The sequence below is a fragment of the Mugil cephalus genome, chromosome 8 (genome assembly GCF_022458985.1).
Source record: "Mugil cephalus isolate CIBA_MC_2020 chromosome 8, CIBA_Mcephalus_1.1, whole genome shotgun sequence".
Taxonomy (NCBI): Eukaryota; Metazoa; Chordata; class Actinopteri; order Mugiliformes; family Mugilidae; genus Mugil; species Mugil cephalus.
Window position 1 is genome coordinate 15,596,881 of NC_061777.1, and position 19,082 is coordinate 15,615,962.

Here is a 19,082-nt window from a genome sequence, read left to right on the forward strand (position 1 = left end):
TCACAGAGAATGATGCGCGGGGAAACGTACATGCAAACGCAGGCGTGCATATGTTGACGCGCACAGGAGCCTTTAGCCCCCATCACAAACCTCAGCAGAATGAAAATAACCCTGCGCGTGCCAACTCCAGCAGTCTTTGACTGGAACTAGCTAATGGTTTTCCAAATGCACGAGACGCCATATATCTAACCACCTTGTTATTGCAGAGCAACGTGTCAGGAAGCCACGATGAATAACAAAAGAAAACACAGCAATGCAACACATATGTTAACAAATAGCACCTGTATCACGGCTACATTCACCTCCTTTGTCTGGCACACAAATGACCCTGCAGCCAATACATATTATAAACCTGCTCCTGCACCTGCCATGCATGGCGCAGAGGAATCGCATAAAAAACCCCAGACACACTCACATAAAATATGCTGATTGCCCCACCAATGAATATGAAAACACCTTCCATGGTCGTCATGGTTTTGTTACTCAACAAATCACGTGACAACAATGGCTGCGGCGTTGCATGCGCGCGAGAGGAGGACAGGTTTGCTCTCGCCACCTATTTCCACATGCATAGTCAAACCGCACATACACAGCGTATGCATATGTAGGGCGCCGGGGAACGAATTGCAGGCGCCTTCTTTTTTCAGCAGCACTGCACTTGCATGGCAGCAACACTTCCATAAATAATATAAAAGCACACTTTTGCCCACCTCACTGCCAAGGCGACACACTACTCATTTAGAGAGACACAGAAGAAGAATAGAAATGCGCCTTTACACTATCAGGGAAATGTGAAATTTAGATGGGGGCCGAGTCATCGTCTCAGATAAAGAAGGCGGTTCATTATTTTTAGGACTAGCGGCGGCAGAGGTTGTCAGGGATAGGAATTTATAAAAAAAAAAAAAAAGAAGAGAAAGAAGAAAGCAACACAAATCATAACCAATCATGCTGCATCTCTCCTCCAAGCAGCCCAGGAATTCTGAAAGAAGAGAGGATGAATGCAAGTGTGATTTGCAAGTGTTTGAGGCATGTGATGCTGCTCTCTCCTGGTAATAGCACATCTCAGCATTGCACTGCAAATCCTAGCAGCCCATGCACTAAGGTCCCTTTTGCATTTGATACTTTGAAAGATGTACAACTAGAATTAATTAAGGCAACAAACACACACACATATATCCAAGTGTCCTTTTTGTCTATTAATCTCTGAAAAATAATAAAATAATTAATAAAGCCTATTGTAGGAGTACTTGACTCAGTGTCTTGTTTAAATGGGGAAACAGTGTTCTAAATAAAGTGGGAAAAAACTACTCTGGGTTGACTCAGCGAGCCCACCCCAGACTTTAAAACAGTATTCTCTTTCATAAAGCTAGACGACTAATTCAATCGACTTAACCGAGGACAATAAGACTTGTTTTATTCACCGCTGCTCGGCCCAAATTGTGTTCTCAAATTTCTTTCGGGCAAACGACCTGGTATTGTGTGCTGTCTTTGACAGGGGTCGGGAACAAGAGACACTAGTTTTGTCTGGCGGTGTGAGAAAGTCTGCAAGAGACCTTTTATGCAGAGGCGGTGTTGAATCCGGCCAATGTGCCTCTGTTTAACACTGCACGTGAATAATACCCCCTCCCTCCCTCCCTCCCTCACTCTCCCCCCTTTGCAAAATGGCAGGTTTCTGGACATGCACTGAACTTGAACTGTGGCTCAAGCCTGAAAATTTTAAAGACAGATTAAGATGCGAAGAGTAAAAATTAAATTAAATCTCACATGCCTTTCACATGGTGAATCCAGCATTCAGGTCAGAGCAAGCTCTCTGTGTGTGTGTGTGTGTGTGTGTGTGTGTCAAAAAAGATCAAACGTACATCACTGAGTATAACACTTTTTTCTACACTGGGCTGTTATTTTTCATTTGTCATTACTTCCAAAGATTGCATCTTTTGTGAATATTTTTATATCTGAAAAAAAAAGGTCGTATAATTTGACCTATTTTAAAATAATTCCCTGAATGTGTCCCCTGTGCCATCTAATGATATATTTTCTATTATATTCTCTATTTTTTCTTTTCTTTTTTTCTTTTTTTTTTAAATCTAAAGTCGGTCATGGCCAAGTTCAAATACAAACAATAGGCTGAAATGTCATCTATTCAGATGCCCCAGTCTTCTTTACGCAATATCATCTGCGCAATTACTAATTCTCAGGAGAAGTATGACGCCGTGCGCGCAAGTGGGGCCATGCAGGATTACCGAGTTGCAGCAACATCCCTTTCACATTCATAAAGCCGCATAGTTTTAAGATAATGACCCCGAGTCCTCATTATCAGTACAATTGGCGAGACATTAACGCATTCAGGACCGTTGCTACTCCAAGTTTAGGAGCGCCGCGTCGGCTGGGGCTGGGAAAACGTCGCCTCTTTCTTTGGGGATGCAGATGAGTCTGGTGCACTTGACGTCTTTTCATGACCCCTGTCGCCCCCCCCTCCCCCTCCGCCCCCCCCCCCCCCCCCACCCAGGCCCTCACCGCGCTGTCTGTCATATTGGGCCTGGGCATGGCATTGCCACTTGCCCCACCGAGCGTGGGAATGGGATCGTCCAGTCGTTCACATCTCCTGCACTGCGGTTAACGGAATCAATTAAGCAGGGCCGACCCCCACCACACCCCCACCTCAACTTCTCCCCAGTCCCCTCGCAGTCTCCCTCCCTCTTCTGCCACCTCCCTCCTTCCCCTAACCCTGTTCCCCAACTCTCTCTCTCTCTCTCTCCCTTCCTCTCTTTCTCTCCCTCTCTCTCCATTTTTGTCAGTTCACTATACGTCCTAATTATTACTGTTTGGAATGCCAGCGCCGTATCCTGGCCTGACTCGATCATGCTGAACTAAAAAGCATGGAGGCTTACACGTGGACAGAAACGCTAAATGTCACTTACATTCCCATTAAATGCGTCCTCTGCAAAAAAAAATTCATTCACATTAAATAAAAATCAAATTCGTATGCCACGTTAGAAAATCACTACGCTATAAATATTAACACACAATATCCATCTATCTGTGTTTGTGCGTGTGCGTAACAGTAATGTACATTACAGTGCTGTCTTAAAGCATTACTAATTCAATTAGTGGAGGTGCACGAATACAGTTATAAACTTATATGCACACTGTAGAAGTTAAAAAAAAAATAGAAAACAAAATTAAAAAAAAAACAAAAGAAAATAAAATGAAATTAGATGTATAACTTCTACAGCATCCAGTCCATGGGAAAACTGAGTTGGAAATTGTCGTCCAAAAGTCCTCGATGAGTCTGGAAGTAGTTTTTACTTTCGGTTATCTAGCTTTATGACGAGCAGAACACTCATACAGCTAGATAACCAAAGATAACAACCCACTTCCCAATCTTCAGCAATAATCCACATGTGCATTTCATCTTCTGGTCATCTCCAAGTTTCCACCTCCCAAATACACCAAAAAAATAAAGACATAAAATAAAAAAAGCCATCAATGTCCTTTCTCCAGTCACACTGTGCATTGTATCCCTTATACTCCCTTATTTTTGCCGTTGAGGGCCACTATGGCACAGCCCGAACTTAAACACCTGGTGTAAAAGACGGCTATTCTTCAGAAAAATGATATATATTCCCAATGTTAATGTCATATTCACTTGACATTAACCAGCATTACTGAGTTGGAGCAGGCCTTGGAAATCGCGGTAAGGTGCAGTCATCCTTGCACAGGGGCCCTAATTTGCAATGCAAAATAGCTTCAATCCCACAAAAGGCTCTTTCGCCTCTATTAAGTCGTTGTGGCAGTTGCAATAGATATCCTGTGAGGCCGGCGGAGAAGAAACACGGTACAGAAGAGGGAAATCCGGTTTCCTGTGGAAAGTGCAATAACGGCACAAGGAATTACGACGCAAATGTTTCGGATTATGAATACAGGAGCCTGTTTTTTGACCAGAGCGTGTCAAGTTGTCCGTTCGCATCCAGCATGCACTTAAGGAGAGATAAAAAGCGATGACTCTGAGCCAAAGGGTCCGTTCCGCAGGCAGCATGGTCGATCAGTCTGAAAAGAGTGGGGGAATAGGGGCCATCCCCAAAGGATAGGGGGGCTGGGGGTGGCCAAAATATGGACCAACCCCGGTGAGGTCAAAGGCCTCGGACCACGACAATGTAACTACGGTGATGTCATGAAAAAATCGCAAATGCACCCTCCTATCAATGCACAATCTCCATCCATTACACAGAGCGCGCTGGAATAAGTCCGCCTTGCAGAGAGCAGTCCGAACGCCTTCCCTCACACAGGGTTGAAAATGGATGGCAGCGAAACCATATGTTTGTTTTTACACAGAATGATAGCGACTCGGCTGTCTTTAATGGAAGATGTGATCAGAAATAGCACGTATTAAGCAATAAAAATGGAACAAATCAGTGAGTAGAGCATCCTGAAGCTGCCCTGCCAGCGTCTTCTGTCTATATTGTCTATTCGCGATAACACGGTATACGCGTATTGCTCTCCTTCTTCGCACGGACGTAGAGTTAAATTGCTCTCACGTTCTCGGTTTTGCGTTGAAATCCTTAAAAGCCTCTGGCAAGTATTTTTTTTCTTTTCTTTTTTTTTCTTTCTTTTTTGCCATCGTCGCATCCGATGGGTAGAGAACACAGTGGTATTCAGGTGGGCTGGCGATGTCGCCGCTCGCGAAATAAAGCCCCAGCGCTTCACCGTGCGGACGTTAACCCGCCTCACTTTTCCACAGAAATGTAAGTAGTTAACCGAAAGACCAGCACAAATGGGTCAAAATATAGGATCTTTGGTAACTGAGACAACAATAACAAGGAGAGGAACATGTGATGGATCATGCGCAGGAGCATGCAGCTGCAGGTTACCCGGTACGTTTTGGTGCCTTGTGCACAACTTTGATTCTGGTCGGACCGTGAAACGCAATTCTAGAAAAAAGAAAAAGTTAGCCCCAGAACGTGATTGACTCCCCTCATGTGTACATTTGTGCATGTGTACACGTAAGCTGGTGACATCCAGGGGTGCTGATAAATGAAGTCCAAGTTATTTGCATCGTTTATTTTTTTTTTTAATTTTTCCTTGAGGTTTGCTATTCTCTTGCTACAGTTTCAGACCTGGCTCTCAAGTTTGCTCTCGATCCGGCGGTGGGAGGGGCAAGGCAGAGGTGTTTTAATGAGCAAAATCAGTCACAAGGCCTGTGTATTTCAATAAGGGATTACTATACACACACACGCGCGCACCACTTAGGTCCTCAAATGTTCACATTCACAGCTATTGTATTCACATTTGCACAGCTCAGTCGTCCATTTTTAAATAACACATTCAACCTGCAGCGTTATCATATCCCTCCAGATTTCATCACTGCACTGTGGTAAATACTCACTAATTTACGCACACATTGTTAATATCTCTGGGGTTTTTTTTCAGTGCACCTCCAATTTTTCCCACGTCCACAATCGTTCTGTCCCAGCCGATGTGGGCCCGATGATTGGCGAACTGCAAGGCCACCTTCACATCATTAAGATCAACATTGTAAAACACCTGATTAGGGTAAAGGAGGCTTCCTCGCAGGCCTCCCACACAGAGGCCACGCTATAATTACAGCAAGCCACCTTCTAAACGTACAACCTGCTGGTCCTTTGGAAACCGCAATAAACTGAATTACTGTGAAAGTTAATGACACAGTGCCGAGTAGCCAAACACATCGGAATGGCGCGATTCCCTTCGTATTATGAGCTTCGTGGGTTGAACTCACGATGTGTCCGTGCGTAATAATGTGCACATATACTGTACACCGAACGCTTTGTTTTCAAGACACCGTGTGACGATTTTAGTGACGTTATTCATTCAGTGTAAAGTAGAACTTGTTTCAGCACAATGGTTCAACTTAATAAAAGTAAACCCAAATTGTACATGTTTTGCTCTGTTTCGATGCCTAAACGAGTCATTTTATTGATTTCATATCATCTCAAACACATCGCTCCCGAAATCACACTTCCCCACAATGTATCCAACCCACTCAAACTAAAGCAGCTGCATCAGTATCCTCACTGCTATTGAAATGTGACTGTTATTAACAATAATGGCAATAATAATACATTCAGGAAACGTTGCTTTTGAAGAGGATGCTCGTGTTTTTGCAAACGCAGGAAATCTCATGCGCATCAAAAAATAAGGATGACTTCATTGCTGAGGGCTGAATAAAATGAGTATAGACGTGGAAGTGCAAAATATCAAGGTAACCTTTGGCAAAAAAAAAAAAAATGTATCGTAACGGTTCCTTCTAAAATGTGCCAGATAGATACCAGATCTGATCCGTGCGCACCGATTTCAAAGTGTGTGACCAAACACTAACAGTCACAAACTTCACATTTCCTTCTAAATGAGTCCAGCCTCGCCACGAATTACCACTCCATGTAAAATCTTTGCAAAACAGAGACAATCTATTCCCCCGCGGTGATGCTATATTTAACTTTTACGCACAGGGAAACCGTTAAAGCTGGCACAAAAGTTGCACTTACTTTCTGACGGCGAGTCAAATCACTGCGAGCGTTCAAAAAGCGTCCCAAGCAGGAGAAGAACGGCGCGCTCCGTGTGCACCGCAACGTGGTATATGTTCCCCTCAAATATCCCAGCCGTGATGGGGGGACTTTAAAATTGCCGCTAACTCTCTGTAGCCCGCATTAGGCGTGCTACAGCCGCTCTGTGCAAAAAAGCATGAGCATATCCCAAGCACATGACTGACGAAGAGGAGGCGGAAGAGGGAGGGATGGGGAGAGGGAGAGAGACAACTTTCCCATAACGTCTACAAGCACCAAATAGAAAAGTGCATGCACAGTTGAGCTCTCAGAGTGTGCAAGTTTTTTTTTTTTTTTCTTCCCTGTTGATGGTGGGGTCGGGTGAGGAGGGAGGGGGGTGATGATGAGGAGAAGGGGTGGTGGGGGAGGAGGGGATGTAAAGTCCATCCTTCTGTGTGAGCAGAGGACGTGCTCTGAAATTCAAACAAGTTCCCTCGGTTCTTTTGTTGCACGCACGAACTAAGGAAGCATTGTTCGCGGTTTGGCGTGGACCTCTCCCTCCTTCTCCCTGACCAGGTTGCGAAGTGAGCCTCGCAGTTGGGTGGTAATGAATTTGCTGCAGGCGCTTCGCTAACGCGCTTTGACAAACGGAACGCATTTACCGGTTTCCAGACAGAGGGGAAATGATTTGCTACATGCAATTCCCAAACTAAGTCCAGAATGGGGTCAATAATAAAAAAGAAAGGGCAGAAACACACGTTTAACTTGACTCAAAATGTCTTGATTGGATCTGTGTGTACAGTATAGGCCCATACTAGACTTATGAATTCACCCTGCTCCCTGTAGTCTAATAAAAGGTAATCTTCTAAGACACACACAGATAGGCTCGCACCCTTCTCAAATTGGACCGACACACACACACACACAGCCTGGAGAGAGAAGGGAAAAGAAAGATGATAGAAAAAAATCACAGAAAAAGTTAGAATGAGGTGACCTACTTGTCAGTAGCCTACAAGTAACCCGTGTCTTCAGATAATTCTCATGGATGATGGTATACTTTGTGTTTTTTTTTCTTTTGCGAACCCATCACAATGTTGGACTTTTCCAAGCAAAACTAGTCTCACCTTCACTCTACATTGCTTCTCCTTGACCTTTCCGCAAACGCAAGGATGCACATGTTTTATTGTTAGTCACATTTTTTTTCCAGACATTTTATTCCTTTCGTTTCGAAAATAATCATGTCACTGAAAAAGATAGCAAGAGCAGAGGGAGCGCCAAGAATCCTTTCTCATTTTTCTCCCACTCCAGGTCCCCCCCCAACCCCCCCACCCCACCCCTTGCCTAATTGCAGGCGTATCCATTAGATTCAACCGGATTCACGTTTTAGTATAACAGCGAGGGCACGTTCAATGACGTAGACAAGCATATCAGCTACGTGCAGCCATATTTAAATACATCAAGGCAATTAGCGCATCAAAATATGCAAATCCCTCTTACTACATAGTCCTGCCCGGCCGCAGTCGGAGTAATTTTCCCCCCAGCCTGTTCCTGGGTGTTTGATTGCCGTTTTGAAAGCCAACACAACGTTGTTTGTTTTTTCTCCAAGAAGCTACCTTAATGTGAGCGGGACAGAAGGGAGACATGAAGTGAAGGGGAACCGTGGTTCCTGCGTGGAAAACCGCCCATGCGTAATGAGACGACCCGCTCCGCCATTCTCAATTCTCCGACGCCGTTGGCTCTGGTGTGCGTATTATTTTTAATATTGATGCATATTCAGTGGGTAGATTTGCATTGCATACTTACAGGTTATTGTTTATTTCGACTTATTTGTACATCGTTTTACGCTCAGGCATAGGCAAAGCTCGTGCGTATCATGCTGCGGCGGTGACATTTATTATCTTGAAATTCAGTCTTCATATTGAAAACATAAGCTAGAATTACAGTGACTGTACAGTGGCGCGATGTCGACGGCATTGTAGTGTCAGTAATTAAAGATGTCTTTATTCTGAATGATGTAAATCGGCGAAATCCTTTGAATACTCATATGCAGCATGCATGAACAAAGAGCTCGCTGTTGGGCAAACAATAGGGGAGATGTGGCGAGGAGGCACTACTTAAAGATGGATACGGATGGCTCATAGCAAGAGAATGACACGATCTGCGCGAAAACTAATAACCAAAAAGTCCCCAGCCCAGTTTGTAAGAAATCCAGTGACGCAGCGCTGACATTTAGGCTGCAATTGCTCGGGCTGTCTCCACGGTGTCCGTGCACGCGCACAGAGAAGCCAGGGACGAGCGCGCGAATGCAAGCGCAGTGCTCATGGACAGAGCATCTACAAAGATGAACGCGTGAAATAGAAGACAGAAATAATGCCCATTTAACCATCTCCATTTTACCCTTTTTATATTGTCTGAAACAAAAAAAGAAAAGAAAAAAACTAACTAAAAAAAAAAAAAAAAAAACATCCTCTTTGCGTCCTTGTGATATTCCATGAGGAGAAATTTCTTAAATCAAAAGCGCTTCAACTTACCTCCAGTTAATAAAATGGTACTGCTGCTGCTGCTGTTACTTGGCGTTTGGCAGCATGCGCCTTATCGATCAAGTTGGTGGGACGTTTTCCAGGAGGGCAAACTTTCTTCTAGCAGCCAAAGCAGATGCACTCCCAATAGGCTACTCCCCTCGTCATTGAACCTTGCTCTTAAACTGCTCGTGGCTCAACACCAGTGGTCAGGCTGGCTCACGTAAGGATATTCAAAGCCACAGGAGTCCGTTACCCCACCTATACTGGGCTACTCGCTATAAAAAAAATAAAAAATAAAAAAAAGTAATATTTGCTTGTGCATAAATATTAGAATATTACTCAAAGGTTTCTTCGTGGGGAGCTTAAATACTCCACTCGTCACCCTCAGCTGTACAACCCACGGTTTCATTACCACTTACCCAAAATTTATAATATAATCCTGTATACTCAAGTTTATCCTTAAGAATAAAATGCGTCTGTTGAGCGTATTTTGCAATAAACCAAACCATACAATTATCTACACCAGGTGTTTTATTTTAAATTATGTGAGAGTTTTCTTTCCTCGTGATGGATTCAGAGACGAAAGTCTAGATAATTTAACAAAACCAATGCAGCTATGTATTCTTTCAGGCGGTGAGTATTGCTCGTCACTGAATAGGAGGCAGTGGTGTGTAATTCGTTAGAGAGGCCGTCAAGATGATCAGTGTCATTTTTTTTCTCTATATATTTTTGAAACCACTGCGTTTCTTGAATCGTGTGGCTGCTTTGCATTAGTATTCTCTAATGAGAGTTTGTGGAGGAGCGCAGCCCTCTTTTCACTCATCCTCATTTGAATCATGCATAGAGGAGGCACATTCCGGATTCCCTCTGTAGCCTGCTGCTTTTAAAATGACATGCTTGCATTGATAATGCAGCCACGAGACCGCACGTTCGACTGTATTTATATAGACATAAACTGATTCCGCAAGAACAAACAAAATAAAAGAAGGCGCTTTTACGCGTAGTTTTACTTAGAAAGTTGAGCCATAATCCGGCTAGCAACCGATTTAAATGCACTCTTGTATTAAAAACGATTAAGAAAACCAGCCCGGGTCATGGGTTTATTTTAACAAATGGTCAGTGGGGTAAACGTCGTGTCAAGTTACGTTTTTTTCCCCCAATTTTAGGCCAAACAGCAGCCCAAGATGTTCTTTTTAATAGGGACACAAAGCCTTGTCTGGCACGTGGGTATGCTGCCCTGAAATTGGTGTAATGGAACACCTCCGAGTTAAATAACCAGCCAAGGTCCTTCTTCTTTTTTTTTGTTTCTTTTTTTGATATCATACCTGAGGCTGTAAAGGTGCGAGATGTCGTCTGATCGACGTTCACTAATGAACTTATTTTAATCTTCTTACTTTTTTCTTCTTTTTGTAGAAATTGCATTCCAATTTCTATTATTATTATGATTAATTATTTATTTGTTCATTATAATTATTATTGTGTATCATAATAGTTGTTTTTGTAACAGAAATACGGGCGTATCGTTGTGTTGCAATCTAAAACACTAAGTTTAAGGTTTAAATCATAATGAATCGTCTATGTTTTTTTGCACTGACTCACCTCAGAGAAATGTGGTGTGAAGCAGCTCTTGGTGGCACAACGGGCATTATTTAGCTCCGGTCCATCCGCGGCTCCTTGGGAGGACGAGGATGACGAGGATGGAGGTTGGGATGGGTCTAGCCTAGACGACTAAACGGTGACATCTAGCGGCGAGTTTGGAGAATGTCACCGATGAAATAGGGGCCAGCGTCCCACGGTCAGTGAAGTTGCACACTGTATGGAGACCCGCTCACCCCACGTACCACACCCAACACATTCAGCTGTCCAAATTCACGCGTAAAACAGTTTATCTGCATGCGCAAATATTAAGAGACGCCTTTTTGCACAGATGCAGTCATTGTAGCCTAAAGTGCACTGGAAGCAAAGCGTGTTTAATGAAAGACTACTTATTTTAACTTTTAAGATGCCTATACAGGTTCCATTTTGGCCACTGGCAAATTCATTCGTGATCTCTTGACTTATTGATTGATTGGTTAATTATTCATCTCCTAGTGTGTACCCGTTCTTCCACATGGCCTGGTCCCATCACACACACACTTTCATATACAGTTTTGTGTTTCCTTTTCCTCACGTCTGTCGATCTCCTTCAACAGGAGATGAATCAGATTCTGGCAACCTGTTCGCGTATTCAAACGGCGACGTGCTTCGCATCAGTCTGACCTTTTTGAGAAACTGTGAAAACTGTTGTCAAAATAGATTATTTCTGGCAAATAATAAATTATGTTGTGTCTGCGGTGACCTTATAAACCTTCTTCCCCACAGGCTACTGGAATTAACCCTTCGCTTTCGCTACTGTGGCTGTAGGGTTAATATAATGACGCAGGACGAAAAAAAAAGAAAAAAAAATCAGGGAAACAGATTAGACATTTTAGAGGAATCTAGATTTATCCCCTGCAGTAATATTGTCGAAATAAAAATGTTATCAACTACACGCACTCACAAACACACGTAGCACAACAAACGAAATGAGGATTGTCGTAAAATCTAACACACATCCGTAAATCCTAGAGTTGTTTTAAGAACTATAATAAAATGCGTAATTTCTGACTGCTCTTCTGTATGTTAAGGGTCAACCGTTATTATGTCCTTATTTTCGTTTTCACGCGCATTCAGCACACTCAAGGCAAAAATATAGAGTTTTTGTTGCCACTGTGGGGATTATTTGTGAGATTAAATAAAACAATTTCGAAAATGTGTCGAATCTGCTTCTTTGCGCACTGGGTAACGCGTGCGATCACCGCGTTCGATAATATCATGTTTTATAGTTGTTTTTGCGCCGAAAAGAATCTATGTATAGAGGCTTTTTTTTTTTTCTCTTCTCCAGATGCAAAACGTTAGTGCCAAATAACTGAATGGGTGGAGTAGAAAACACAAACGCAAACTGGACTACACTGAGCGTGTTAAAAAGGAAATGACGAAATAAAATCCAAGCTAAGAAAGATCAAATTTAACGTGAGAGAATAAAACGAGCATTTTAAATACAGGGAATGTGAACACCTTTCTTCTTATAAAATCCGATGCATGTGAATTACTAAATTCTTGAATATCTATACGAGTTTCTAAAGAAAACACACAATTAATATCCACATGACATTAAAAAAATACATTATATAAAAATACTTTATCAGCGGGAAAACCTAAAATGTTGAAAAGCTCGCTATCGAATTTCAAATACAACGCATGCGTCAGTGTTTTTTTTGCTCGCGGTTTGTTTTTTTTCTTTAAAATCTATTAGGGACAAAAGATGCACCAAAAAGACGCACTTGGTGATTTTTAAGAAAGCGAAACACACTGTAATTTGAAAGGAAATGGCACACTGTGAGAGAACCGCAGAGGCCTGCAAAAAAAATGCCCCAATTAAAATAAACATATTTAATTATATAGTCTGTGTTTGCGTCCTGGTAACGTCATCGCCTACGCAATAAATGGTGTAACTGATGTCACTTATTATTATTATATTGTCAGAGGTCAGAAATGTGTCACCCAGTGCTGTTATGATTTAATACACATTTGTGTCTGTGCTACCTTCTCCCTTATCAGACACTCTTATAACATTATTGTCACAAAGGAACAAGAAAAAATAAAGAAACTCGTGGATTTTACTGAATGATCTCCTCCTTGTCTCCTTCCTTATTTCCTTCTTTCTTTTTCCTTTGATCGAGGGGGTAATGATTTAATCCAAGGCCTCGACAGTTTGTGAGTGTGTGAGGGGATTTTACACCTGTGTTTGCATTGTTCGTGAACATTCGATGCTTTTATTGTGAATTTCAGAGCAACGTGCACTATGTGTAGTTTAATATCCCACAGCAGGAGGTGACGTAATCGTAGATCTAAGTGTGGCAAGCCTTTTAAAAGCTTTAAATGTTAAGGGAACGTCTTTAGCATGGCAAAATGTCAGATCCGTTGTCACGCAAATGTAAAGCAGATACTTCCGTGTCATGCTGTTCTAGGGTGCCTCTGAGTGAAGTTGGCACCATTCGCAGAAGATTCACATGTGGATGTGCTCTCTAAGTCTCTGTGGTATGAGAATAATTCTGAGGTGCATGCAGGAACCAGTCAAACACAATGAAATCACACCAAGTCACATCAGGATAACTAAGAAAGCCAGTAACTTTACTGAAATCTCTGCAAAATACAAATAGCCTTTCCCTCCAGCAGAGGAGACTTTCATTTCATCCCCATACGTTTTCACTACATACAGCTGAATCAAGTCCCTTGAGTTACAGAGATGTGATTTATTTCAATACCATCTTAGTCTCAAGTGGCGACAAAGGCCAGCTTATGCCGCTGAAAGCCGCTCTCCCGTTCCAGAAAACATTAGTTCCGAACTTTCCCCCGTTTTTCAAATTTATACAAGCTACATTTATACTACAAACTGACTTTTTCAGTATTTTAACACCTTTTTTTTTTTTTTAATTCCTTTTTTTTTTGAGCTTTCGAGTACAACTTAAATAAACCACAAACACAGTGGAGCAACAGAGAATCCCGCGTGAATGTCAGGACCTTAAGAAAGTTTATGGTATTACACATGGCTGTACAGGTGTATGGTCTCCCCCCTTTGCGCTGCAAGCGACTCGTTCAAAAGATCGGCTGAGGTACGGCTTGGGTCTACTTTGAGGTACCAACATTTCGCCTGTTAAAAGCAATGACAAAAGAACAACTGATCAACAGATGATGAAAAAGAATGGCTTCAAATTTAACAAACAGGTTTTCTCCGTGTCTTTGGTTGAAATTGCTGAAGCTATAGCGCTCTAATTAGCCGTCGGGACGTGTTGGCATTGGTTCAATAAGTGAGCAAATAGCTTGGTGATTAGTGAGCAATAGGGTTTGATGGAGTGGACAAGAACAAGAAGCATGTGTTTCACCTGATTAGGGCCGATTGATTGTTTAGATTCAGAGCAAATAAGTTATAAATACAATGTGGTTATTTCTTTCTTTTTTTTTTTTTGCACATAAGTTTCTTTTCAATGCACAAGGAGACAAATGAGCAACAAAACGTGCAAATTACAAATCGTTGGGGTCATCACAGACAATGCAGCCCGACAGCCAAAGCCACATTTGACCGGCTTCAATTGAAATGTGAAAACGATTCATGTGCATTTGAGCAAATTCTTTTTATTATCTTGTTTCAATGCTTGCAAAAAACCATATATGAATGAGAAAATAAAAGTCGAGTTTACAACACAGAAATGCCACTGGCTTTGGTTTCTCCACAATTACGCTGCCCGAAACATCAGGTTTATTTATTTTTTTTCTCAACCTTTTTGTATTGAAGTTTTAAAAAAACAAAAAAAAACAAAAAAAAAGAAGAAGAAGAAGAGAAGAACACCTTTTTATAGAGGCTCTGCCCCGTTTGACTACACAGACTGTATACAGTAACAACATAGTGAACCTGCATGAAATATGCACATAGAAATATCATAACACTTAAGTGACAGCAGATACGGGAGTGGGAGGCAGAGAGATATGTGGCTAGTTTCATTGTTTAAAAAAGAGAAAAATCAAAACAGCTATTTGTCTAAGATAAACAATTGTGCTTCTCCCAAACCAGCATTATCAGTTTGTCCTTTTTGTGTCTCGAGCTGACCTGTCAGTGACGTGGTAAATGATGTGGAACCCTGCTTTGAAGACCGGAACATGAGGAGAGGCCAGACGACTCGAATTGGGTTTTGCAAATGAACGGGGATAATTAATCACAAATGCATAAACTGCATTACGTAAATACGATTCAACAGAAGATTTTACACTTTGGGTTTGAGCCTGTGCAACATCCAGAAAACCGATGATGTCAGATGCGTGCTTAATAAGATCAATTAGACCATTTAGGTTTCTGATGAAATATCCGATGCGCGGCAAAAGCATCTAGAGTTTTTAAGGGTCGGTCGTATTTCACCATCAGCGTGACAAGCATGTCCATCACATGCCCGCGTCGGTTTCTGCACCTTCCTCCGGTTCCAGTCTCGTGACATTTGATTTTCAGCATTCAGGCCCGACTTCCCTCCGTCACACAAACCCTGGCAATGCCTTCCAGCTGGTTTTTAAGGTTAGTCTAAATACACCCCCTGAACAGCACTGTTCAGAGTTCCAAAAAATAAAAATAAAACAAAAAAAACAAACCAGACAACATGTGCAACTGCACATAGGAACTCCACTAAGAAAACAACCAAAAAAACAAAAAAAAATCATTATTATATATATTTATATATTAGAAAGCTATACACAAGCATGTTAATTTCACAGATTTTTTTTTTTTTAAAGATTCTTAATATTACCATTATTATATATAATTAGAAATACACGTTTAAAAACAAACCTCTACAAAGATAAAACAGATCAGCAAAGCATTGGATCTCAGTCTGTTTTCATGGCTTAGGGCATTGAAGCCCTGTCATTTCCCCTCTGGGTGAACTATCCATCTCTTATTAGCAAAGCTATCAAAAAAAAAAAAAAAAAAAAAAAAAAAAAAAGATATTAAAGAAAAAGTTAAAACACTTTTATAGAGGCTCTCACGTTGAATACACAGATTAACATAACAACATAGTGAAACCGCTGAATATGCACATAGAATACATGAGACACTTAGAGAAGCATTAGTAAAGCAGAATGAATCACAATTTCACCATCCACGCATTATCAGTTGTCCTTTGTGTCTCGAGCTACTTCAGTGACTGTAAATGATGTGAACCGCTTAACCGGAACATGAGGCAGACACGACATTACGATGAAATACAACATCTGCAATCTATAAGAAATACTTACAAATCAAGAAAGCATGCAAAAATGCATATTGCATTAGTGATGTCATCGAAATCACTTACATAGTAAGTGACAAATATAAGCACATACTGTACATAACCGCATACAATTCTTTTTTTTTACCCTTTACCTTAACAATATAAACTCAAAAATTTTTCTCTTATATAATTTAAGATTTATCAACTACATGATTATGTTTATATGAATACTAAGTATCCAGAGTTTCCTTGATTACACCATTGTAGCTCTTAGATCGAAGGGTGGTCCTCACTCCGTTCTTTAAGGGGAGCGCTAAAATCGTCAAAGGTTCCACACATCTAGCATCGGGTTTTGCCGGTTTACCTGTACAATCCTTCAAATGTTGCATAATAGCTTTTTCATTTAGTGAGTAAATAAATCTTGTAATGTCTGGCAACTTTGGACCCCTGCCCTTCCCCTTCCCTCCCCCCTTTTTACCCGCTATTTACATAAATACGTTGAACCTGCAACATGACATCATCTAATGTTAACACACATTTTTGCAAGGGAGAACTGCAGAGAAGGTATATAGCAATGAAACTGATACTGTACACATGTATTGTTTGTCCAAATCAAGTGCTAACGTGTTTTTCCACTGGACACACTCACTCTCATGTCGATGTTTTTTTTTTTCCTTTTTCTTTTTTTTTTCTGTGTCTCTAGTCACTGATATATCGCTGAGGCAAAGTGTACGTACGTTTTATGAAACAGAGTACCTGACTATTTTTTTTTTTAAGTTTGTTGATATGCATATATGTACACACACACACGTGTAAAGATATATGCATACGTGATTCTTTTTTTTATCCACACACGATACAATTTATGCATAGTTCCCCAACAAAAAAATACCCCCCCGGATCCCTTCCCGACCAACGCCCACCCTCCCAAACCCCTCACTACAACACCCCACTGGTTTATATAATGTCAATACGTATAGCACACGCACACACACACACACACACACTCGGCAAAAAGAAAAAAGGAAAAGAAATTACAGATTCTGAAAAGGGTCTCGTCCCTTTTCTTTCCTTCGGCGTTGAAGAGATAAAAGGAGGGAGGCCGTGGGGTCGGGGTGGCGAGTGACTCGTGGTCTCGAGTGAGAGGAGCAAGAGGAGGGAGCTGATTCGGAGGGGGGGGGGGGGGTGCATCGCAATGCTGCGTTGTCAGGGGGTGGGGTGGGGGTGGGGGTGGGGGTGGTTGGAGGGGGGTTGTTTCAGGGCAACTTGGGGCACTTGCCAGGGAGAGAGGACAGCGCTATCATGTCGCCCATCCTTCTGACAGGCGCACCCGTTTGATGGAGGGGCTCTCGCGCTCATCCATGGCGGGCCGGGCCAGTCCCAGAGGTGAGTGGAACTCATTCCTGTGCTCATCCCGGTCGCTGCCCTCGTGGGAGCTGCTACAACTGCTCAGGCTATCGACGGGAGAGCGTCCCGAGTCCTGGCGGGACGAGGGGTTCTGGGGAGGCGGCACCCCGCCGCCGTAGCCCCCCGGTGTGCTGCTGGTGCGATCTCTAGGAGGAGAAACAGGTTCGGACTTGATGTGCAGGCTTTGAGCAGAGGGCAGGGAGAGATTTGAACCCTGACATAAGTGAGAGCTAGAGCAATTTCTGTTGGAAGGAAAGGAAACGCAAAGGGGTTACAGAGTTACAGAGCAAGAGACAAAAGTGATTTTAAAGTCAGTCGACCGCGCACAAAACATGCATGCAGGCATACACGTGAAAAACAGCAAGGTTTTATTTGTGTGTTGGACCTTTGCGAGTGAGGATTGAAAACAGTCAGGGATTTCTTTCTCAAAAAAAAAAAAAAAGAAGGTGCACTTCCCAACAACACCTCAACGTAGTGAGTGCACTCACCCTAGCTGGCCGAGGGCTGAATGCTGCATGTTCTGAAGGTGTTGCTGCTGCCACCCACTCATTGAGCCAAGGTGTAGGGAGCTGCCACTGTTGAAGCCAGACAGGGAGGACAGGTCTGCGCTATTCAGGGAATACTCTGTGTGCAAACATGCAGGGGAGAGAAGAAGAGAATGCAGCTCAAATAAAGTGGCAAAGTCAAAAAAAAAACACATGTGATAAAGGCTGCTGGGACGTGGACGAGTTTTGTGTCGGTAGGTGGTGCAATGGCACCCTCTGCTGTTAGATAGTTGTATCACACTGAAAATTAAGCAGGATGTTTAAAAATAAACCCGCTCTTATACAAATGATATTTTTACCTACACTCAACATTAAAAAATATATATATATATTTTTTTTAATGGTTTGTTTTTATTCAAGGAAGCTGAAGCAACTTTATTTAAAGCAGTACTTGCAGAGAATGAGCTGATGTATATTGACAAAAATGAACTTAATGTATAAAAAGATGACACATACCGGTACCATAAGAAGTAGAAATGGCAGACGGGTAACCACCCATGCCTTGTCCTGGTAGAGTGGGAGTTGCTACTGATACCACAGGGGTGGCCAATGACTGAGCAGACTGAGAGTTGTTTATTCTCTGGTTCTGTGACAGAGGAAGGGAAGACAGAGAGAGAGAGAGACAAGAAACGGGAGAGGCTTGAGAACATGGAATCAACTCCCAGACAAAACAAACAAAAAAAACTGCAAAAAAAGAAAACAAGAATGCATTTATTTTTTTCATTTCTTCCATTTCTCTCAACAGATGCTGAGAGAATGAATGTGATGCCAACTTCTGGGGAAATTAATCACTTGACATGCGGCACGGCTGAACCCTGCCAACCCTATCATTTACCACCCTTTTTTCCGAGGGCCCACTGTCGCTATAGTAACACCATCGGTTTCTACGGCAACGCACAGTAGCAAAGGCAAAGCGAAAGGCACTTTACTGAGGCGGAGGGGAGGGCTCGTCTAGGAAATAATGGAGGTTCGGTGTAAAATTGAAGTGTACTCTTTTGTTGCCCTTCATTTCCACATTCTGAGTAATAAAGGCTGTGACCTGTACGCACGCAACGCAAGATGCTATGCAGGTGAAAAGACACAAGGAAGAAAGGGAGGAGCAGACGGACGGGGGGCTGCGGAAGAAAAAAAGAGGCCAGGTTGCTTTTGCGGCAGCGCACCACTGGATGGCACTATGCGCCCTCGCAAAATGTCATGCGAGGTGACATTGGGCCTTCAGCAGAGTCAGCAACAATAAAGGTGAAAGTTACTCTAAAG

The 19,082-nt window shown here is 42.3% G+C and overlaps 1 protein-coding gene and 2 long non-coding RNA genes across 31 annotated transcripts in view; 1 reads left to right on the forward strand and 2 right to left on the reverse strand.

Annotated features, from left to right (window-relative positions):
- Nucleotides 1–7,106, reverse strand: part of LOC125011662 — a 36,680-nt gene extending 29,574 nt beyond the window's left edge. The window contains exon 1 of the long non-coding RNA XR_007113214.1: nt 6,522–7,106. This is a non-coding gene — a long non-coding RNA (uncharacterized LOC125011662). The remainder of the gene's footprint in view (nt 1–6,521) is intronic.
- Nucleotides 7,107–7,939: 833 nt separating this feature from the next.
- On the forward strand, nt 7,940–12,741 carry LOC125011663. Its single transcript, XR_007113215.1, has 2 exons — nt 7,940–8,261; nt 10,645–12,741. It is a non-coding gene; the product is annotated as an uncharacterized LOC125011663 (long non-coding RNA).
- A 3,878-nt stretch (nt 12,742–16,619) lies between these two features.
- mef2cb (myocyte enhancer factor 2cb) overlaps nt 16,620–19,082 on the reverse strand; it is a 65,199-nt gene continuing 62,736 nt past the window's right edge. For 22 of the 29 annotated variants that reach the window (XM_047591357.1, XM_047591354.1, XM_047591356.1 and 19 more), the window contains 3 exons: nt 18,282–18,411; nt 17,769–17,904; nt 16,620–17,522 (listed from right to left, as the gene is read on the reverse strand). In XM_047591357.1, the coding sequence (XP_047447313.1) occupies nt 17,174–17,522; nt 17,769–17,904; nt 18,282–18,411 (615 nt within the window). In that variant the 3' untranslated portion in view covers nt 16,620–17,173. The remainder of the gene's footprint in view (nt 17,523–17,768; nt 17,905–18,281; nt 18,412–19,082) is intronic. The other 7 variants (XM_047591363.1, XM_047591378.1, XM_047591365.1 and 4 more) reach the window with 1 other exon arrangement.